General features: G+C 36.9%; 1 protein-coding gene across 9 annotated transcripts in view; it reads left to right on the top strand.

The window, feature by feature from the left end:
* Nucleotides 1-23,862, top strand: part of PPP1R12A (protein phosphatase 1 regulatory subunit 12A) — a 128,656-nt gene that overhangs the window by 29,941 nt on the left and 74,853 nt on the right. For 7 of the 9 annotated variants that reach the window (XR_003252553.1, XM_026060187.1, XM_026060185.1 and 4 more), the window contains exon 2: nt 16,260-16,390. The exons of 1 other annotated variant lie outside the window; for it this stretch is intronic. Coding sequence is in view for 7 of the 8 variants with exons in the window: in XM_026060187.1 (XP_025915972.1) it covers nt 16,260-16,390 (131 nt within the window). In the remaining variant the exon portion in view is untranslated. Of the gene's footprint in view, nt 1-12,733; nt 12,822-16,259; nt 16,391-23,862 lie in introns of those variants that run through there. One more of the 9 variants, XM_026060188.1, reaches the window with a different exon arrangement.

Here is a 23,862-nt window from a genome sequence, read left to right as displayed (position 1 = left end):
ACTCATCTTGAAATGTAGAAAAGAAAATTATTCAATGGAAATCATGCTTTTTGAGTACTTGGAAACAATGTCATTTTCTGAATGTCAGAGATTCTAGTGCAGAATTTGCAGGTGAGGGCCTAGTTATCAACTGAGATACCATTTTCTGTATAACTACCTAAAATCAACTGCAGCGGGGAAGAAAATTCCTACGAACTCGGTAAGAATTCTTCTATAAAGCTTGTGTTTTTATCAGCATTTGACTACAGGAACTTTTCTGAAAGGGATTTTATAGTAAGATCACTCCTTGCTTCTGAAATGGTATTACGTGCTGTTAAAGAGCCTAGAGGAAATACATGAATGTCTATATTGACTCTAAGGAAATCTTCCTGGCAAGTGATGTGGTTGTTGAAGTAATGAGCAAAAGGACTTACTTGTTAAATACTTTGGTTTTCTGGTGAGTTTACTGGGTCATTTTCTGGTTGAAACTGATGTCTGAGCTTCCAAAATCTGGCATATGGGACTGAAGCTAAAGACAAACTGCCACACTGTGTGTAAGAATGTATGAATTGTCCTCCAGCAGAAGAGCAGATGATATGAGCATCATGTGCTGATTTTGGCATGTGTGCCATGGTTACAGTTGGTCATGTAGATACAGTATGTTCATGTTGCTTGCTTGCTTGGATAAACTTGCTCTTCAAAAGGGTAGTAGCATGAAGTGATAAATCTAGAGGAAACTAGATTACTGTCCTTAACTTTACACACAGAAAGAACTTGGTCTGTGAGGATCTAAGGCTCTGTAGAAGATGGGGAAAATACAACACTAACCTTGCCCTTTTCATAAATATTTCCCTAGACATTTTCTACTGCCTGGTAATTTTTTAACAAAATAAAACATGTTGGCAGAGGAAAAAAGGAGAAAGGGCAGCAGTAAAGAGTATAACAGCAGCACTGTATTGCTTGCTGCATCCCTTCCTAAATAGGGTGATTACTGGGAGAAGTGCAGTGGAGTGTGGTGGAGAGTTTGAGGATGGCAGTACAGGTCAGGCTATACAAAACAGGCAGTGAGCACAGCTGTATCTGAGTCCTGGACTCAGGCTGCATGTGATACTGCAGATTTACTGTTCAAGTGTGTGGTGGCAGTAGCGAAGGTGGTGTAGTGTGAATCACAGTGTGCAAAAATATGTCAGAATAAAGCTAGAGACATACTTGGTAATGAAGCACACGCAGCCATTTGAAGAAAAAGAAACTGCTTTCTTAATATATTGACCAAATGTGTTATATGACTTTCTTTCCTCCTGTATCAGAATGAGCATGGAGCTGAGGAATTTTATTCTTTCCCTTTTATGCCATTAGGGGAAGAACAGTAATGTTGGTTGCAGATGCAGTCTAGAAAAGTTTCTCAGAAATGTTCCATTTCTGGTAGCTATTCCCGCAGTGTGTGCCCAAACACAAGAAAAGATTCCATCTGAACATAAGGAAATGCTTTTTCCCTGTAAAGGTGTTTGAACACTAGAGCAGGTTGCTCAGAGAGGTTGTGGAGTCTCCATCCTTGGAGATAGTCAAAACCTGACTGGACACTGGCTGGCCCTGAGCAACCTGCTCTAGCTGACCCTGCTTGAGCAGGGGGCTTGGACCAGATGATCTCTGGAGGTCCTTTCCAACTCCACGTATTCTTTTTTTTTTTTTTTTTTAAAGTGGAATTAGTTTTTAATACTTGATGTGAGGGGAGGCTAGCATGGCTGAATAATCTGTTTATTGCAGGTGGAGGATATTGGATTTGGAGGATATGCTTAAAGGTTCCCTCTGAAGAGGAAGCCTGTTCAGGTTCATCACCTTCTAAGGTGTCTGCTGCATGAAAGCTAGTGACTTTCTTGAGCGTTTATGAGCAGAGTTGATTCTTGTGCAGAGTCAGCTTTCATCTGGCAAGGTTACAAGTTTAACAAGCCTCACTGGAGCTAGGCTGGTTCAAAGCTGTGTTTGTGCTGTGCTTGCTGGTGCCCTAAGTTTTAGGAATGTGTGTCAGCTGGGCTCCTTCAGTGTTTATCAGGTCTGGCTCCATGGTACAAAAAAGCAGTGGTACTGTTTCTGAAGCTAAGCAAGCTTTTGAAGCAATACAGTTGTGTTGGCATGATGCTGCCTTCCCACTAATAAGCCTAATGAACTTCAGTCATCTTAATATCTGTCACATGGTGGGTTTTTTTGTTGTTTTTTTAATTCTTTTACCCAGTATGTCTGATAGGCTAACTAGCTTACAGTCGTGTGTTATTACTTTGCTGTGTTGGTACGGTCCTCTGCTGTTTCCCAGGTATTTCAAGATATGTTTAGAAAATAAATATCAGCAGACTTGAAGCTGCCTTAAGTTTTTGCATAGTGGCTAGAGAGCTGCCTGAGCATACTTGTGATTCAGATTACTAAGGTCTATTGAGTTAAATATTTATCTGTGGGTATTTAGTGTTTTTCTTTATTACTAGTAGATTGGCAGGTATATAATCCTCATTATGCAATACAGATACAACTTTTTGCTTCTTTCAAAACACAAAGTAGAGGTATTTGACCAGTTCTCTCTCCCTACGTTATTCATATATATTCCCTATATCACTGCCAGTTTTTTCCCTGTTCTAAATATACTTAAGAAATGCCTGTCAGAGGTGTGGGTTTTTTTTTCGATGTTTGCAGCTTCCCTTACCAAGTTTCTGCTCTGTTACTTATTTTATTGATTTATACCCATGTTCCCTTTTTTATTTGTAAAATACTTTATTTTTAATTGCTGCCATTGATTTGCTTTAAATCTGTACTATGGTTACTTTCTAGTCAGATTCTCCTGTCTTGTGGAATAAAGGCTTCTGGTCCATGTGATACTCTTCTCTTTTTTTAAAAAATAAAAAATAATAATAATAATTAAATAAAAGGCTTGAAAATTGCCTCTCTTGAAATGTTATGTATGCATATGTATGACAGTATGTAATTTGGATGGGTCAATAGAAATCTAGCTTATTTTTCTCATTTGCTGTTGTCTTCCTGTCTGTATTTTAACGTAATTGGGATGTAAGTGGTTTCCTAGGAACTGGTGATTACTTGCAGTTTGTTCATTAATCTGTCATAATGATTTTTTAATAGGACAACTGTACCAAAGTATTTCCTGTTTAGATATGTCAGAGGGAGTCAGATGCCAAAGTTGGTGCTTCTGTTCTGCTTTTTTGGGAGAAAGTTGACAAAGTCTCAGTTGGATGTTATGTTTGTGGCTGGAGATAAATTGTTAGATCTGTTAGAAGTACCTATGGTTAGTTTCTTCTGCCAATTGAAAAATTGGATACAGTTCAAGGATGCTAGATGGAGGTAGAGATGAGACTCCTGCCTGGCAGCAAGCATACAAAAGTGAATGCAGAGTTTCATCTTTCCTTTGTTCCAACCAGTGAGGATTTGCTCAGTAAGTTGCATGATGTGGGTAGCCTATTGAAAATAGAGTATTGAGTTACACTGTGGCAAAAATGCCTTTTTTAGAAGTTGAGAGACATATCTGTGTAGATGAAGAGCTGCATAGGTGGCCTTTGAGAGAAACGGAGTTTCGTGTTGAATAGACTTTTTTGTTGTTGTTGTTTTTTTTTTACTTGACAGGGACTTATAATACATTTGATAATCTTCTCTTTGTTTATTCAAAAATTTTTAACTATATTAACATTGTAATATATTTCATGTAAGTTATTTTAGATTGTTTAGCAAATTTAGCTAAGGTGCAGTGTGAGTATGCCCTTATTTAACTTCGAAGAGATTCCTGCAGCGCCTAATCTGACTTGAATTTTGGCTTTAGGTGTAGCTTGTGTTGATCTTATCCTCACCAAGATTTTACTTGAATTTTGGTGATCTTTGTCTGTTGCAAGTACCTTACCTTTTTGGAGATAGCAATGACATTTCTTTCTGCAGATTAAATGAGGAAAAAAGGCTTTGGACAGGATGTTCAAAGTGATGCTGTGTGTCTGTCCACGATGTGGAATATATTAAAAAAAAAAAAAAATCACATGGAAATTACCTGACACTGAATTTTTCGGCACTGTCTCTACCTCCTTGTGCTCCCCTGAGTATTTCCTTCCATCTTTCAACAGAACAAAGTAGCAAACAGGTCCTAGTTTCTTTAAAATTTACACTGAAATTCTGAGTTTGGGTAGCCAGAAGTAAATTTAGTTTTTAAAAAATGTAATTATGCATATATGCACGTCCCACAGCCAGTGTGTTCTAAAAGACTGCATTGAATAGCTGCTTCTTGAGGCTTTTGTTGAAATGTGAAGTTAAAATTTGTGTGCATTGCTGATGGGTGTAAAACGTGTTGTGCAGGCTTTAGGCCTTCAAAATGCTAAGAGAGTTGTGGAGGTTTATCAACATGTTTGTACTGTCATGCTTCAGAATTAGGACTGACCTTGACTAGCATTGAGTTACTGTTTTTTGATGCAAATGGCAAAGAATGTTACCTGATAATGTTGAGGGTAGTAGAAGTTGGAGGCTTGTCATCTTGTTACTGTCCGAATAGACAAAATCTGTATTAAAAATACAGTTTTAAGAAAGAGCAACTGTTTGACATTAACATCTACTGTAGCAACTTTGTCTAGTATACTTTTGGATAATTTCACTAAAACTCTGTCATTTAATAGGTTGTTTAATCCTTGGTTTGCTGCTAAAATTTTAGGGAAGAATGTCAGAATACTCTGCTTTCACTTGGAATCTACAGATGTAGAACCGAAGTCAGCTTTGAGATTTCATAGTGTTTTTGAAGAGCTGAAAATGCCTTTCAGTTTATTCAGTCAATTCAGTGATTTAAAAGTTTGATCATAAATTGAGAAACTTACTGGGATTTATGTTAGGGAGAGATTGTTTTCCTAGGCTAGGAGATGAAAAGCTAAGTAGAGGTGGGACTACATCCTTTCATCAAAAATATAAAATTGTATGTTGCTGAGAGACAATTAGCTAGTTTCCTTTTTTTAAATGTAGTACTACCTTTGTTTAATTGGATTTACATGCAAGTTAGTTTTGATAAAATTAATCAAATTATCTTAAATGTGGTAAATATATAAAGTTTAAGCAGTTCAAAATGACAGTTTTATGCACTTCTAATTTAATCTGTTTCCATTGAGGTACAAATTATAATTTTTTCCTTTTTTAATATATAATGTATATTTATATAATGGAAATGTCATTAATAACTTACATACACTTGTTTTATTATGTTAAAATAAGTTATTCAAATTAGCTTATTTGTATAGATCCTGTATTCAGGGAAAAAAACTCCAGAACAATACCAACCTAGTCAGTTTATTAAAAATATGCTTTTACTTGTAGTATATTGTATAATGAGAAGGATAAAACTGCACGTGACAGGAGGAGATACTCCTAGTTGTCTATTTGCAAATTTGGGCATCTGTTTGTCTTTAATCCTTTTGTACCTTAAATTTTGGATTCTTCTGTTAAAAGTGCTTTTACTGTGCTTAATGTGAGGTACGAAAGTGAGCTCACAGAAGGTCCGTCTTGGTTAGTTAGGGTGCCCAATGAACGTCTAATCATGCTTCCCCCCCCCCCCCCCCCCAGTTTCTTGGTTTTCCCTCACTGTGATAACTTGCAATCAGTGGTGAGATAAAAGGTTATCATTACTCTTATTTTATGTTACTACTTTCATTCTATTCAGCTTTGCTACTTCAGTTGGCTAAAATTAGAAAGCAATGAAAGCTTGACCTAGGCCCTGATAAAGCAGAAGATTAAGATGTCAGTTGACTAGTAGATCACTAATGTAGCCCTTAACAGTTTGTAGTGAGGCTCTGATAAGTGTAGTTGGTTTTGCTTTCTTCTTCTCCTTTATTCCAAGGAAGGGCAGTTTTCCCTTGTGAAGAATTACCAGCTGTAGAGAAGTAAAAGCTAGGAGCAGGGGGAAAAAGGGAGGCTTGGCACATGTGGCTTAAATTAAATCCAAGGAATGTAAAAATAAACAAACCTGATTTACATAAGCAGATTCTTCTACTAAGGTTTTTTTTGATGATGATGAATTTTTGTTTTAGCAGGTGATCAGTTTGGCTAAGAAATTGTATTAGAGGATATCAAAATATTAGATGCTTTAAACTGAAAAGCCGCTGTGGCTCAAAGTTGTTTAGTTGCCTGTATTCTAAAATAAGATTATGTTTACTGAGCAGAGAATTTAAAATTTCGAAATATGATTGCATATTCTTAAATTTTGCTGGGACATAAATACATACATGACTCAGCCTTCTCCTCGAATTTAATATTTACAGATTGTGTTACCAGATTGTTATCATGAAAACTAATCAGTATGTGTCAAAATTATAATAAATGCTTAATAAAAAGGTAGCTGCATTTTACTGTATGAAATTTTTATTCTAATCTAAGAACCATTTTTTTAAACTGAAGACTGCTCCCATACCTATCAGGAGGTGCAGGTGCAGCATTGTACGTCCATGTCATACTCAGGAAAGTGCATCAGCCAAGATGCTTGAAATTGTCTGAGAACTCACACTGCTAAGACACAGGCTAAAAGAGTGGTAAAGCCATTTTTAAAACAAGTCTGAAATTCAGTTGTGGTTTTAACTCACAAATTCCAATACTCCTAGAATTGGTGCTGCTGGACAAATGGCATAGATTTCAACCACGTCTAGCTAAAACACGCATCTCTCATATCTCATTTGTGTGTGTGTGTGTATGTGTGTGTGTATATATATATATATATATATATACACCTACCTAAGCCCTGAGGGATCCAGACAGCTTTTGGATTTGTACATCTGTCTTAGTATAGTTGTAGTGCCGTATTATTGGTCTGGTCTTCAGTTCTCATTTCTTTTGATTAAACTCATGTTCTTTAGCCTGCAGTGTGATTATAAAGCTAACTCAGAAATTTGTACCTACCTTTAAAAGCAAGCTGTGTTTTCCACAGAATGTACTCTTTTTGTGTTTGATTTGAAGGAAACCTGAAGGTACAGTAGAATTCAGAAGCAGGTTGTTCCTCATGTGCTGCATAGTATGCATTTCAAGAGTGTGCTGGTTTGCGTGAAGTTTAGGCGAAGGTTGCTTTGTAGCATCCTTTCTCCAGCATCTTCACCAGATCCATTTCAATATAGTGAGCCAGGAGAGGAAAGTGAAGTCAGTCAGATAGATCTGTTCCAGGATCAGTATTTTAGTCTTTGAATGCTGTTTGATCTGAAAGCTGCATTTGATCTCTTTTCTGTAAAATAATTCTGCAGGGGCTTGCATTGTGTTCCATGGCATCTCGTGTTTCCAGGTTTGTTCTTGTTTTTGGTAGGGTTGTCTTGAGATTTTTCTTTGGCTTGAAATATAAGGATGTCAGTAAAGCTTAATACTAAACTTCTAGAATGCTGGGTTTAATTAAGAAATAATCTCTTACTCTTCTGCTTGTTAGGGTAAAGGTGGGAAGCTTAAATGTTCTTGAGAATAGGTTTGCAGACAGCTAAACAAGAAAACAAATACTTGTTTGAAACTAGACTTCCAGGTAATATTTAGTAGATTGGGTTTGTTTTTTGTTTTTTTATTTTTTTCCCAAGAAAATAGGAAGGCTGCTATTGGATTTTATTGTTGTGTCTATATAATGTCTGTTGGAGTGAGTTTTGATCCATTACTGTGATTCCTGGCAGGAATAGTAATATCTGATTATAGTAAATACTATGTTAGGCCTAACTCTTTTTCCAGTTATTCATCTTAGTGGAAGTTTAAATGGACAAGAATAATGGTATCTTTTACTGGAAATGCATCAGAAAGACCTAAATATATATATTTAATTACAGTCATGATTAAGAGCCATAATTAAGAATCCATTAGGGTTTAAATAGTGGGAAATCCCTATGAAATTAGTTTTATAACATGTAGATGATTTTAATAACAACCATAGATTTTAGTGTTTGTCATGAATTGTACCCTTAAATTTATAGTTTTAACTGTAACTTTGTATTACAAACTAGAAAAACCTAACTGCATGTAATTTATTAAATATTTAAGCGTAACACCTAAGATGAGGCAAAATTGTAGTCAGTATGGACATTATATTCTTAACAAATTTGAGCTAAACAATTATCAGTTTTGTGTAGCTGCTGGTTTGTCCACCTCTTTTGAAGTTGGAGTTCTGGGTTGATTTGTCTGTCTTTGTCGATGTTGAACAGTTATACAGCATTTGAACGAGGTAAAGATGGTTAACGGGTGCTTTGTTTCAATAGTCTCTGTATGCCTTCCCCATAAGACTTGAATGGACATGAAAGATTGCATCAGCTGCAAGTGGTGTTTTCTGTTAAGGAGAGAGTAGCTTGTCCACCTGCTTTTGCAGTATAGTTTCTACAAGGAACCTCATTTTGCTCTAAAACTGACTCATATGCTAGAGAGAGAGAAATATAAACAATAAACTTTGAACTGCCAGAACTTCCAGAGCACGGAGTTGCTTTTGAAATGGTTTGTTCATGAGTTTATTTAATATGGCACCTATCATTTTAATAATCTTGTATGAGCCAACTCTCCAGGATTTTAAATAGTAAGCTGTTATTAATTGAAAATAGTAGATTGCATCATACATGCAATGTTTACAAACAAGTTATGAAAAATAAGGCTAGTATAGCAAAAAATTAGTATCAATAGTTTATCAAGTATACTTCCAAGGTAAGATACTCCATTTCATTAGTAAACATGCTCTTGAAAAAATAAATTAGTCTTTAGTAAAATCCTGGGACTATACTGTGTCAGTTTGCTGAGATACTCCGTGTTTTCTCAACTCATTGAAAAATATAATCTCTGACTTGGGGTTTAGCTATATGAACACTGGAAAGACTATTTAATTTCATAATTAAGCAACATTGGTCGTGCTTAATATTGGATTAATGCCTGAAGTTCTGTTTCAGCACCCAGACTGTCCTGTTTCTTGCAATAAATGTGAACATTAACAGTACCTTTTCCACCCTATGTGCTATATGAAAAAGAAAACTTGAGAGAAGTAAAATACATGCTTTTCTAGTGATTCCTTAAAGAATAAATAAATGCAACAAGGGGTGATGTTTTATTACCTAATTTGTAAGTCATTCTTATTATCCATTATTCTGGAAGTGTTCCCAAATATTCAGTGAGCCTTAGTACACGATTATTACTAATATTGGATGCTTAAGATGTTATGCTTTGTATGAAAAAATTGAATTAATAACCCACAAACACATTTAAGGTGCAGAAAAGGTATTCCTCCTTAGGTCCAGTGGCAGTATCTACCAGAATAACTGGAATCTGTAGTTTGGAAGTTAGATACGGCTTGATTTCATTTTATATATCTTACTGCCATTTGACCTGTTTTTGCTGCATTCTTAATGGTAAGCATAAATATGTGACCTACTAAATGTGGAGAACTTGCTCAAGCTTGCTTTGGATCTTTTGACCAAATTCCACCTTCTCCATTAGTGGTTTGTTTAAAAATATATATATATACAATTAAAAGTTACAATATGTAAGTCTCTTCCCCCCCAAGGAGAGTGAAGATAAATGCAGTAGATGAGCAAGAGATGGTTCATAAATAGTGTACCTAGTGAAGGCTAATTTCCTCTGTCTTAATAAAAACCTTCCCACATGATGGCAAAAAGCATCGCAGACTGAGGCTGGTTTTCCAGTAGGGGTACTTACCTGGCTATGCTGAGCTTGTTGGCAGGCCAGCAAGAAGGCCCAGGGAGAACCAATAACTGCTGGGTTCACACGGAAGTGCCTCTGTGGCAGCATTAACTCAGGGGTCTCATCCTTAAACCACCTGACAATTTTCATGAAAGGGAGAGGATTTAATTCTCTGCAACGTCTGTTCCTTTCTTCAGATGCAATTGAAATTGCTGAGGGAGGAAGGGCAGCCAGATAGACACAGTGAGTAATGTGATTTCCTTAGGAAGTCTGTGTCAAAGAGAAAGTAGGCTAAAATGTGTAGTAGATTTAAAAGCAAGAGTGGTAGAAGTGGTGGAAAATTTAGAAATGTGTTGTCTTTGAAAAATGCTGGTTTGAAACAAACTTTAACACAAGGTTTCCAGTGGGTGAAATTTCACAATAGAACAAAATTTTGTTTCTCTGATAGTGGAAATAGGACATGAAGGTGAATTTCAGAACATGGCTTCTCCTGAACATAAAAAGTGTTTTAATAAAACAAAACCAAAATAGTCTGCTCTGATCCTATCAAGATAATAGTTTATTGCTGTCCTCTTTCCTATTTTATTATAAATTCTAATTGTGTTTCTGATCCACTTTAGATGCAGTTCAGCAAAGAATGTTGGCATAGCTGTAAGCATGGCATGTGGTGGCAGAGGGAACAAATAATTGAGGGTGAAAAGAGGGTAGGAATGTCTTTCAGCCAGCTCTGCTGCTAGATATGGATACTTTCCCTTAATTTAATTCTCGGTTACTCTTAATCTTCATTTTTAGTTTTGCTCCAGGAGGTGATGCTCTTCTAAGAAATATTTTAAGAAATGTCCTTTTACCTGATAATGCTATCACGTGAGGTTAGCACGAAAAGCACTTTATGAGAGAATGCTTTATTTTGGAAAGGCCTCCATCCAAGTTGATTTTATGTGCTTGAGTATTTGGCCCTGTGTTCTTTTACCTTTCAGCAACTGGGAGTAGTAGTAGGTGACTGATTTTTGTTCATCTTTTTCCAAAAGTTATTTGGGCAGCTGTTCTTCTATTTCTGGCCTTGATGTTTCTGCATGAAATGATATGGATGAGGTTACGTTAGGTACAGGAATAACTGAAGAGTGAATATCCTTGTTACTGAATTTAATTCCATTTTGCTATCTTGATGTAAATTTGAAAGTGGCTTCTGCTGAAGAGGTGGAATTCTATCGTCCATAGAAAACAACTTGAAATAATCTGAAGTAGGAATGCAAAGTCCATTCAAGTATTGAAGATTTTGTATTGTGTGTACAAAGATGTTAATGCTCTGCTTAGTTCCACTGGACACGCTGGACTTGTTTCACTAGATAAATCAAAGGAAGGGATGAACTAGTCTATAGGCCGCTGTATGAGATCATTCTCCTTTCCTCTGTTTCCTCCATTTCCACAAGAATTGTCATTACAGGAAAATTTGTTCTTGCCTTATTAGTGGAAGTTGAAGTAAACAGGGAGAGCCAACAGTTTGTTTGACTTGTTTTTGCATGTCAGTATGATAATTCTGATGTTTTAATTAGGATTTAGCTGTTTTGTTACCATTATGAGTTGAGCACACAGATTTCTTCTGGAGAGGGTAAAAAATCTTGCTGACAGTAACATCTATTCCTTGCCTTCTAGTCTGTAGGTAATAGATGACATTTAGTATTTATTCTAAGAATTAAGCAAAAAAGGAGTGAATTTTTCCATATGACAATTTGATTCAGTTGGATTAAACTTGGGTATCAGTATTTCCAGTCTTATAGTTTTGCGCTAAGATTATTTCTGGTAGACTACTGAGGGAACTGCATCAATGAGAGAACATGGCAGAGATAGGATGTCTAAATGTGATATAGTGGGAATTTTTTTTAATATAAAAGTAATGTACTAGCTCACGGTTGGCTTGTTTCGTCCCTTTAAGAGTAATATATTACTCTGTGTTATAGTTTTTGACTACTCTGTGTACTGAAAATAAAAATGAAATGTGGTGACAGAGGTTAAACCTGTAAAGTTTATTTTCTTCTATTAGAAGCAAAAAATACTAATTTATGGAATAGTAAGGTTACTGATCTGGTGACAGTAAAACGTAGCTTTTTAATCTTTCTCTAGAAAATACTGATTTAAAAAAAAAATCAAACCTTGAAACCTCATTAGATGTCGTTATTGAAGAAAAAAGCATTGTAGCTCAAATGAGATGTATACGGTATAGTTTTGCTCCATGTATATGAGGCAGTAGTCTGTTTAACTGATTGCTTGTCCATTTCCCTACAAGGCTTCTGATACACTTTTTTAATATAGACTTGTTTTTCTTGTCTTTTGGGGAGGAGTACTGTCTACTGAATTCTTTAGGTGGTTACTCACTGAGGGACCGAGCACTCTAGATAGCTGTTTTAAAGCTATCTATTTTTAAGGTTTCTTACTAACTCAAGTCCGCCCTTCACCTATGTACTTAACACCTGATAGTGGTGACAGAGCCAGCTAGAACACATACCACTTACACTGGGATATAAAGTCATGTTGAATACAGTTAAAGATTTAGCATGTTCTGCCTATTCTTATTGAGTGATCAGAAAGTATTTCTGGGGAAAATTTTAAAATTTTGTTTCACTAAATGTAGTCATTTTCTTTCCAGACCAAGTTGGGGCTTAGCTAGGGTTTGTGGGGGAGCAGTGTGCTGTTGCTCTTTGCTGTTCTTTGCAGCCCACATTTTGGATTGCTGTACAAATAGAAAGCAGCTTTATTTTTTGGACCTTGATACTTTTCCTTTGAGATTTAAAGTCTGCTTGTATCGGAAAAGGTAACCAGGCTTTGTATTATCATCCTTGCTTTGTTTTGGTTCTTTTATGACTAATTGTCCTAGTTTCTAAATTAGTTTCTTAACTAAACTATTTATATGATTGCACTGTCCAGCTGTTGTTCGGTTGTGGGCCTGCTGGCTAATTTCTGTCAATTTGGCAGGGTAGCGGATGCCTCAGAAATGCTCTGGTTCTGTGGAAACCGGGCGCTGGGCTGGGAGACACAAACCAGGGGTTTGGCAGAAGAAGCGGCTTCGGCGCAGGCTCCCGCTGTGTTCTGCATGCCCCGCGAGCTGGCTGGTGTGCGACCTCCGCTAATTTGGTGGTGCGGCGGCACTGGGACAGAGCCTCGAGGTGACCTGTCACTTGCCCAAGTGGGAACTGAGGCCGCAGGTGGGAGCCCAGGATCCCAGGGGAGAGGCTGGGGCAGGGGAGGAAAGCACAGAACAGGGGCTGGTACCGAAGGGGCTGTAGTGGGCCTGGGGGTGGAGGAGGGCCTGCTCCTGTCCTGCGGGGAGACTGTGACGGACATGTGCGTGGAAATTTCTTTCAAATTCACTATGATATTAGCGGACTTGTAAGTAACTCTTGTTGTTTACGTATTGCATGTATATTGTGTTTTCCTGTGTCATAATTTTCAGAGTACAACATACTGAGCTTTAGGACAGACTTTTTGGAGGCTGTTTCTTTAAGTTTATCATGCAAATGTGAAACGGTTTCCTTTTGGGGCTAAGTTGTCAGTCTCCAACAATAGAGACGCTTCTGGCACTTGATAAATATTGCTTTTAGAAGTGAATAGGAAGATAACACAATGATAATGAGAGGAGAAATGGAGAAACAACAAGATAAAATTTCTCTTATAGTGTTTGTTTCTTGGCTTTCTGACTTAAGGTGCTTGCTGATAATCAAAGGTCTTTTATACGATGAGTGGTGAGAGTGGCAGGGTCGATCAAATCACCTGTGATGCTAAAGGCAAAAAGGGGGCAAGGGGAAATAGGACATATTATATAAATGTCCTTCAGCAACAGGATCAATTGCATTTCCTTTTCTTCACCTTAAGATAGCTGATACTTTTTTATACGAAACCCTCTGTGACCTCCAAAAAAGTTAAGCCTTGTACCTGACAATTTTAAAATAATCTTTGTGTAAAGAAGCTCGAAGGCGATACGTTGTTAAACTGTAAGTCTTCCATTTTATCAGTTTCAGCTTCTCTGCCTCCTGTTGTCCTTTAATAAAATTTCTGTAACAATTGCTCAGAATGTATAATTGGTTATGATGAATGTACTTAAATCTCTCAAGTTTGATCACCATTGCCAGTACTTTCCCATTTGCATCTACAAGTAAATGGCAGTTATTTGTATATTGTCTTAATGTATATATTCATGCTGATTGCACACTCATGAGAAGCAAAGATAATCTCTGATAATACGTTAGAAATGTATTTGAGCTCTCCTGATTCTAGCCATATATGGCACAATAAACTGCCCAAATTTGGTCAAATATTTTTAGCCACTTAGTCATATGTCTTTTTATGTGCTGCATATATAAGCTTTTGATTCACTTAGCAACAGTATTTTTATGACTATATCTTGCCAATTTTTTCTTATGTATACTTGAAAAATGGGCAAGGTTTGCTCTGTAGATGGTTTGTGTCACAACCACATGGTCTGGCCTTTTTTTTTTTTCTTTCTTTTTTTTCTTTTTTAAATGTTGCTAATCAATTTTAAGATACCGGTGTTCACAGGTTATGCATTTTGGAGGACTGCAACATACCTGAGTATGCAGCATATTGAAGAGTAGCATTAAAAAGACTGTATTTAAAAATGCTCAGAAAACTTAAGTTTTCTAACTCACATATAAATTTATTTTCCTTATAATAAATTGGCAGATATGATATACATAGCATATCAATGGTCAGGCAAATTGGAATTTTGCTGGAAAGACTAGATATGCTGCATGTGTTTAAAGAAAATAATAAAAAAAATAAAAGTTAATGTTTCTGTTAAGTGCAAGTATCTCTTGTTTCTTGAATTTCTTTTCATCTTGAACTGAGTTATGACATCATGCGATTACTTACTTTTTGCTTGAGTAACAAAAATGACTTGCAAAGAGAGGCAGTTCGTTTCCTGAAGAATGTTTTACTATCATATAAGCATTGTACACGGATACATTGAAAGCATTGAAGGTCATATGCTTGAGCAACTGACAGTCTTTGTTGGAGTATGTTAATAAATCAAATTATTAAAATAATTATCTTTTGATTTGAGAGAAAGATAGGACTAAAAAGTTAATTATGTAATTAAAAAATGTCCTGTAAAAAGGCAGTTATCAAGAATACCTGAAAAGGTAGGAAGATGACTTAGGTTTATTAACATTCTCACTCAAAAGCTTGTGTTTTTGTTTTTAATTGGAAAACAAATAATGTGAGCAGTGTGCTTCAGGACTGGTTGCAGTACCACTGAGAGTTTATGGATGAACAAGTCAGGATTGGGCTCATTGTTAAAACAGTTGTGTTGCATGCTAAACCAAGCCCTAAGTTTATACTTTACGAAAGCCAAGGGAGTCAGAAAGGGATAATTTCTCGCTGTTTTTGGTTGGCTGGTTAAGCAGGGCAGCAACACATCTCCCTTACATTGCAACTGTTGCCTCAGCACTGCAGAAATGACCATAGAAATATCAGAAGGGAGGAAAGTTTCCGAATTCTTCTTGGAAGGCACAATGGCATAAATAAGGAAAGCTGAGATCTTTGCAGTAATGAAATGGTGTATAATTTTCAGTCTCTGTGGAAGTATTCTAAAAAGTGAAATTTGTACCTTGCATTTTAGTAGAGGAATAATTCTGTGGAAGGGTTTAGGAGCCTGGCAATATAAGTTTCTATTTCAACCTTCGGACTCTGTGGTATTGTTGTTTTATTAAGCTAAAAATTTAATACCAGTCTTGTGGGGTCTAGCTGTTTTTGAGTCCTCTCTGTCCTGAAATGCAGAGGGACTTTTCTCTGTGTTGTACTCTGCCCTTTTAAGGGCAGCAGTAGGGAAGTTGGCAAGAAAACCCACTGAGCACCCTGTGAGAAAAATACTCAAACGCAGGGAAGAAAGGCAAAATAGGACCCAGTCAAGATGGAGAGCTGGAGAGTGGTGGTAGTTCTGCGGCTGCAACATTGTTTGCTTGGTAATTAAGATAGACACTATATAGTGTGTGCACAAAAGATCCTATCTTTGCAGTGTGCCGAACTGATACCCAAGTAGGCTTACAAACAACAGTGATTAATAGGCTGTTAAAAGATCTATGGTGGTATAGAATACTCGGCAGTAGAAAACAGCAGGGTGTCGTCAAAATGCGACTCGGCATCCCCGTCCCTACTCCTTAGTCTCAACTGCATTATAATTAAAGCCATGTTAAGGTATTGGTTTCAAAACTGCTGCCTCTCTCTCTGTCGGCAACTGAAATATCTCAACTGACTAAGCTGGGCCTGGCATGGGGCAGGGTCTGGGGGCTTTGTAAAGGGAGCTGGAGAACAAGGTTACAGTGACAACTCTAAATGGCTTTACTGAAAATAGAACAAATTTATCTGAGGAAGTCATATTTGTGGGCTTTGTTAAACTCTTTGTTTGCTTGGATTCTTTTGTTTAAGACTTTTTTTGACAAACCTGTGATAGCTACTGCTTTTCTCTCAAACTTGTCCTGTTCTCCAGTCAGATCCCAACAAACCATGCTTCCTTATCATACATGAAAATAATCATCTTTTTTTCTGAAGATGTTTCTTAAAAATACACAGTATTGGAAGAACAACTTTAATGTGAACTTATTTTTTAACTCTTTCTTTCCTTATAGGCTTGTATAGATGATAACGTAGATATGGTGAAATTTCTGGTGGAAAATGGAGCAAATATTAATCAACCAGATAATGAAGGCTGGATACCTCTACATGCAGCTGCTTCCTGTGGATATCTTGATATAGCAGAGTAAGGCTTTTTCCTCTATATTTAAAATACGTGTATTTTGCTAATAAGTTGTTGGAGGGGCAACAGAAAGAGATGGCATTCATAAATTGTCTTTTTAGGTGCTCCTAGGGCAAGTAGTGAGACAATGATTTTTATATAGTATTTTAGTTATGAAGTGTGCCATGTGTATAGCTATTTGTGCATTGCATTTTCTCTTTCTAGCTCTCTTATGCTGGATCTTCTGTAGTTACAAGATATAAACATTTAAGACTGTTCTTCATGACTGTCAGGTGATTTTTTAAAAATAATTTCCTTCTGTAGAGAGATTGTTATGGTGGGGGGAGGAAGTTCAGATTTACGTTTTATTAGTAGTCTGAAACATTGTCCAGGGTTAGGTCTATGTGTGGGAAATTGATTTTGTGATTTTATTTGCAGTCTTGATACTTTTGTTTTTCAGGTGTGGTATAAATTAGTGATTTCAGCTAATTATTTTAGCTGTGGAACAAAACCTGGCAATTGAAGTTAGATGCCTGTTATGGTATTAGCTAAAACTTACTCAGTACTGAATTCTGTGGGTGGTTTGGGAGTTATTCTTGAAGCTTGTTTCAGGCCACTGAAGATGTGCTAAAATCAAAATTTTCCAGAGGTTGTCTGTCTTGATTTGAAGTCATGATTGGTTAGAGAAAATGTGTATGGCATGTATTTTTACTGTCTATTTGTAGACTTTCAGATGTTCAGCATGCTGTTCTTGCAGTAAAGAGAGCAATAGTATCTTTCCAACAGCCATCTGGGTAAACACAGATTTCACAAATTCTGCTGTACTGAGTGTGCTGTCTGATCCAGTCTAGGACTTGGAGAAAATATAAGGTAGTATTTTATCATCAAGTTATGATAGTATAACAATTTCAGTGTTTTGACATTGAAATTACAGTTTAGGGAATGGTTAATTGACCATCTGTCCTGCAAGTATGAAAGATATGATTGTTTGAATTGTATGAGAAAGAAAAAATTCTGGAGACTTTTCAGTATCGTTTTCAGTGGGAAAGTTCTTTTCTGATGTTCAAGGGGTGAAGTGCTTTGTGTGCCCTTTTTATAACCAGGACACTATGTTATTACTAACTTCTGTAATGTACCTTCTTACACTGTGCAGATGTTTGACACTATAATCTGTTTTGTGTGCACTCTGAAAATGCTAACTTGCTTGTCATAATGTGAAGAGAATTTTCCCTGCACACTGATGTAATACAAGCCCTTCAGTTCAGTAGAGGTAAACACCTGCATTTTTCCGAGATAGGTGGTTCACTTGGGGGGAAAAAAATAGTTTTTGTTTTGGTGGTGTAGCCTAATGTAGACAGATGTTCAGGGAAGAAAGAAGGATGCATTCCCTTGTCCACAAGAAAGTTTTTCCGTATTGACTTGAGTTTATCAAATCTGCAACATTCCTGAAGCCTGTCATCTGTTTTTTTTTAATTCTCTCAGTCTTTGACAGAGCTTATCTATATACTTTCTCTAGATACTTTTTAAAGAAATTAGATTATTGGATTATAACCCTGTTTCTTTTTTCCTACTCACAGAATGAAGTGGTGAGGAAGCTAGTTTTGTAGGACATCTAAGTTGTTGGAAGAACAGTGTTTATAGAGTGCAAGGAGTTTTGAAGATGAGCTATTGAAGCTGATTTCCAGATATAACAGAGAAGAATAACCTGACCTGAATGGAGCAATATTTATATCTGTTGTGGCCCATAAAGTTGAGATTCTCTCCTGATTACGTTTCCAGGATCTCAACTTGAGATAACTTACAAATTTGACAGCAAAATTTGCAACTAAGGCAAAATTGGGGGAAGAAGATGATATAATAAATTGCCGGAGGTTAAAAGTTTGATTTTTATTTGGCCCACACTGGGTCCGACATATGCCTCAGCGAGAAAGCAGCTTTCTTAGAAAGCGTGCAAGAGTATATGTTTGTGTATGTGTTTCTGTGGCTGAATCTGATATGTTTTATTTCTAACATTAAATTTTCTGATTCAGGGAAGGAAGCTTTTACTTTTGGGTAAATCATAGAGTTTGTGTGTATATAGTTCTGAAATGAATACAGCTAATAGCTTGTCATCCTTCATCGTTTCAGCCCCGTTTTGGCACCGGTCCCATGCTGGGGTATGGTCACATTGCTGAGGGGCTGAGTGAATTTGTAGCACGGCCCCTACTAGCTGAGGGCTTTCTTTGCTTTCACTAACTTCATTGTCCAGCCAGTGGATTCTCACTGCAGGTCTGTCCCTGTCACCCCCCATTCTGTGCTCAAGTCCTGCAGCCTCTTCTATGAGCAGCATCTCCTGTCCCATTTCAGTTATCTGCTCCTTTGAAACAGCCTCCTTCCCTTGAACGTGTTTCCTACCTCCTTTAAAAAAAAAAATGCATCTTCCTGTCTGAAGAAATGATGCCACTTCATGCAAAGCAGAGCAAGAAAATGTAGTTTATTATTAAAAAATAAAATATCAGCTAGTTGCAGATGGAGGGTTGTGCTGTACAAGCAAGAACTCCACCATGGAAGGCAACTGTTTTTCTTTGTTTCTGAGATCTGTAAATGCTGAGAGTGCTTCAGCTTCAGCTTACTGGAAATTCTTTGAATAGTTCAATTTAAGAATTGCCCACTTAAGTTTTGGTGTTCTTCTACTTTATGATCATGTGAATTAACTTACAAGTACTTGTAGTGTGGAGAAGTTTTAAAAGAAAATTCTTCAATGTTGCCAGAACAGGTGGGTTTTGTGTAATATTCTGTTTTCATTATTTTCCCATTTTTTGCATATACAGAAGTATTTACATGAAGGAGCTTTTTTCCAATGTGTTAGCATAAATTCAAACATTAGAATCAAAAGTTTTTAAAAAGTTATAACTATGTGAAAACAGATTTTAATGCAGGAGGAATTAAACAGCAATTTTGTGTGTATATTTTTTTGTTATTTTTTGGGGCAGGACCTTAAATTTAGTAAAGCATTAACAAATCTTGTAAAACTAGTTGGGTGGCTATCATGAAATCTTTTTATGTGATGGTATTTCTCTGCAGCTTAAAAGCTATATATTATTTCAGTTTCTGGGAATGAACAAATTTCTCTGTAGAAAGCACAAAAATATAGTAGTTTGGAGAGAAGGAAAAACAGTGCAAAATGGCATTTAACAGAATTTTAAAATGCTGACTCTTTTATTACTCAGTGCTTTGTACCAAGATTGATTGTAAAAATAAATTTGAAATGGCAGAAATCTCTTTTCTTTTGCAAAATTAAAGTTTGTGATAAAAATATACTTTCCTGTGGGCTGACTTTGTACCGTGCATAATTGTGACCTTGTAGCTGATGTGTTTTGAGCCTGCTTGAGAGAATTCAGAGGCTATAATAGTTTTACTACTTTTAATACAAATCCATTTCATTTTCACCAAAATGGAAGAACATGCATCTTCTAACAATGTCAGAAAAGCATGTTCAAAAATAACAAAATTCAGTTGGATTAATACTTCATCTGACAGTTTACTTTTCTGTAAAAATAAATAAATAAAAGGGGCAGGGAAGATCTATTTTGAAGCAAGATAGAGGTTTTTATACTCAATATCATTTAGAATGAATGATACTAGTAACAACTAACGAGTTTACTAAGAAAGTTGTTTTGCTGTATTAAAAACTTCATAAATAGCATATACTACTTGGATGGAGGAACATGGTCCAATGTGACGTACAGGGCTAGAGTCAACAATTCTTTAATACATTTCTATTTCCTTTCTTGTTGTCAGATTGTTTGAAAGAAGTGTTTTTTTGGTTGACATTAACCTTTTTCCAGTTTGCACTTAATTTTAATCCATTTTTCTCTGAAGTCCCTGAAATTTCTTTCCTTAAATGCTAAAACTCAAACTGATGAAGCAAAACTGCTGTGGTCTTACTTATGATTAAGCGTGTTTCCTATCAATAATGACAGCCAGTGGCTGCAGACTTCTGTGGCCGCTTATTTTAATTGTATCTGTTTCCCAGTGCTGAATTGCTATGCTTCCTTAATGACTAATAATTTCTGCTTGATAATTAGCATTTTGAAAATACTGCAAAATTTTCTGAGTGCTCCTAACACTTTGAAGTTGATCTAAAGTCTTTCCAGCACTGTACAAAGTTCAGCTGTTCATTTCCTTCTAGTCTGTGCTGAACTGATGTTATGAAATTCAGCTACTGAATTCATAGGTGAATCATACCTTTGTAGTCTGGATAAAGTCCAATCCAGAAGTGTCCCTGCAATTTTTTGTTTGTTTCTAAAGGCATTATTGCTAAGAAGTTTCTAGTATTTCTTCATTAGAACTGGATCACAAGTTCAGCTGCCACAAGATCCACTCCTTGCTTCCCAGACTGTCAGGAGGTTTAAAGTACTCTTTCCTGAAAATACAAGCTGTACAACTTCTAAGATATTAATTCATCAGGAGGGGAAAAAAAAGCTAATTGGTTGTTAAGAGTTATAATGGCAGAGAGAGAGGGGAAACGCAGAACATAAAGATACTGAGTAAATCCATGATTTGCTCATATCTTAAATACCATGTACAATTTTGTCCTCCTCATTGCTTGAAGAATACAATAAAGTGGAAAAAGTCAGTAAAAAAACAGCAAGGATGATCCAAAACATGAAATGGTTTCTGTATGAAGAGCGACTGAGTAAGGTGGAACTAGAAAAGAAATGGGGGGAGGTGACAGAGGTGTATAATATAAAATCAAGGATTGCACGGAGTTGGTTGTATAGGGATTGTTTGTTCTCTGTCTAAGAACTAGGAACATCAAACTAAACTAATGGAGACCAATTCAGACCAAAAAGATGTGGTTCTTCATGCAGTGAGTAACACATCTGAGGAAGAGTTTGCCAGATGTTGCTGTAAATACTAGAACTTCACATGAGTTCAGGGGATGACTAGAGGAGTTCAAGGAGGAGAAATTCACTGAGGATAACAGAATGCATACAAATCAAGTCTGGTTCAGGAAGTCCTTGAAAGTAGTTGGAAACTGGGAAGGTATTACAGGTTTGCCCCATTTTTATTCTCCTTGGAGATGTGCTTATGGCAACTTTTGGAGACAGGCTAGATGGTTGAATAGACCTTTGGTCTGTCTTAGTATGGTTGCTTTTATGTTTGGGAGGCATGTTTGATATACATAGTTACAAATACAGATCCCAAGACTTAGCACAGCTTCAAAATATATCTTCATTTAACAAGTTTTAAAGGCTGAAGTCTCAGACAAAGTCTGAGAGTGACCAATTTCTTAAGTTCAGAACCTCCTCACTCGGCTCATTCTGAAAATGTAGTTATTTAAGAAGAGAACAGCAGCTTGATTGTCCCTGCTGCTCTAAAACCCAGCTCACTCTCTTCTCTTCCTGCCCAAAGTTTCCTATTTGTCTCTCTGCCTTCCCCAAATATGTAGAGCTCACTTTATAAAGCGTTGGTGTAACTACAGTCTTGCTGCTGACACCCATCCATTTTGCCGGACTCAAGCCACCTGTAACCAAACCTGGCCAAACTTGTTTGCCAAGACCACAACTAGCCGTTGTCCTAAGATCTCTCTATTTTAGTAACAGCCCATTAAGACTGAATGACATCCTGCAAACCTGTAGCTGGATTCGGAGATGTTCAGTGCTACGGGGTTTACTTAAAGCTCTGATTGTCTAGTAGGGGCATGCGGGACCCCACGTAGTGATTCCTGCCCCTGTTACAAGGATGGCTCCGCTGCTCGTGTAGCAGCAGCTGAGCCACTTCAAAATACAGCCAACACTGAAAGGGGAATTCAGTGCAGTTTCAAAACAGGGTGATCCAAGTTGGGACTACTGCAAAAATAGGCAGACATTCCCTCCTCTGCTTCCTTCCTTCTCCTCCACCGGCTCCACCTCTCTTGTGTTATCTAAGGATCACACAACACTGTGGTGACTGTTATTGTAAGCCTAGCCTTCAGAGGGTTTGGAGGGTTTATTCGCTTTTCGATCAGTGAGCCAATTGTCTTGCCAGCAGCAGTTGGCATAAATGTGCAGGCTTAAAAAAAAAAAAAAAAAAAAAAAAGTCTGAGCAGCTTTTCAGATGTGGCTTGTACCTGAGATCAGGAGCTGGCTGGTGGAAGGGGGGCTGCTCAGAGGTGGAGCCCTGCTGGGTCTGTCCCCTCGCAAGCCTGAGCTGCTCTGTGCTCTTGGATGTTCTCGTGCGTAGCTGAGGGTGGCAGTGCCAGGAAATAGATTGCAAAACAGTTTTCCTAATTCATTTGCCTTTAAGTGTTGATAACTTCATCATCTAAAGCTATTACTGGAGTTTTTTTAAACCTAACCTCTTTTGCCTTAACCCATTGTAATCCTAGAGGAGCAAGGCATAATTTAGGCAAGGCAGATTGATAAAAATATTGCAGATGGCTCCCATCTCCTTTAGCTTTGTTTCCAGTTGTGGATTTAACTCACTGAGGATGAAGTGGTGTCACTAGTGACACATGCAGCAGTGGGTCTTTGAAGGATGATCAGAAGTTCAGATTTGTGAATGACAAGGTAAAATTGGTGGCCTGATACAAAACACTAAGCAAGCTAATACGGGGTCTGGACAGAGAGAAGTGTTACAAGGTGAGTGAAAGTTTTTGTCAAAATACAAGATGTTACTTGAAACACTACAAGGAAGGGCTCACTGGAGGAGTAAAATTAAAAGAAAAAAAGACTAAACACGAAACATGACAGAACCCACTCAGAAAATAAGAAAAGGACTTCAGAAAGATATATTGCAAAAATAACCATGTGGCAAAATAAAAGTAGGGAAAAGAAGATTTATTTCCAGCTAAAGAAGAACAATTTTTCTAGAAGAATGACTGGCTCCTTACAAGTTGACACTGGTAAAGATGGAATGTTTCTTCTGAGAGCTGTGAAAAGGTCACTGAAGGCTTTGGAGGATTGTTTCAATTAACCCCTTTCTATTTACTGCCTTGCTTCTTTCAGGAAGAACACTTAAAAAAAAAAAAAGTTAAAAAAATATTGCAAGACTGTCTTTTGGTCAAAAGAATAATAATTTCTGGGAGTGGGAGAGAAAATATGCTAATATGGTGGTCGCTTTTTTTAAATCAAAGTTCTTCCTTTATCAAGAACATAAAAGTTCCTCCTCCAAACTTATATTAGAAATTTGCAAGTTTAAGACTAAATTTCGTTAGAGAAGAGAATGGAGAAACTTGGAGATTGGCAAGTTGGTATCAGCTGGCATTTTCTTTTGTGAAGTTGTACTGTGGCAGTGTACTATTTTCAACATATTTTTGCTGCAAGTATGAACCTAGAAATAACTCCTAGGAATAATGAAACACTAATTAAATTGTTTAGGTTGATGGTGAAATTCCTTTTTTAAATCATGCCATTGCATGGTAGAGTTTAATCTTTTCTACTGTGTGGCTGTGATCTAAAGTTCAGATAAAAAACAACTGTCAGAAACATACAGTAAGATATGGTTAATGGGTTAGAGGAAATTACAGGACC

This window comes from Apteryx rowi, unplaced genomic scaffold (genome assembly GCF_003343035.1).
Source record: "Apteryx rowi isolate R43461 unplaced genomic scaffold, aptRow1 scaffold_166, whole genome shotgun sequence".
In the NCBI taxonomy this organism is placed as follows: Eukaryota; Metazoa; Chordata; class Aves; order Apterygiformes; family Apterygidae; genus Apteryx; species Apteryx rowi.
The sequence above is the reverse complement of the archived record's forward strand: the minus strand, read 5'-3'. Positions and strand labels throughout refer to the sequence as shown.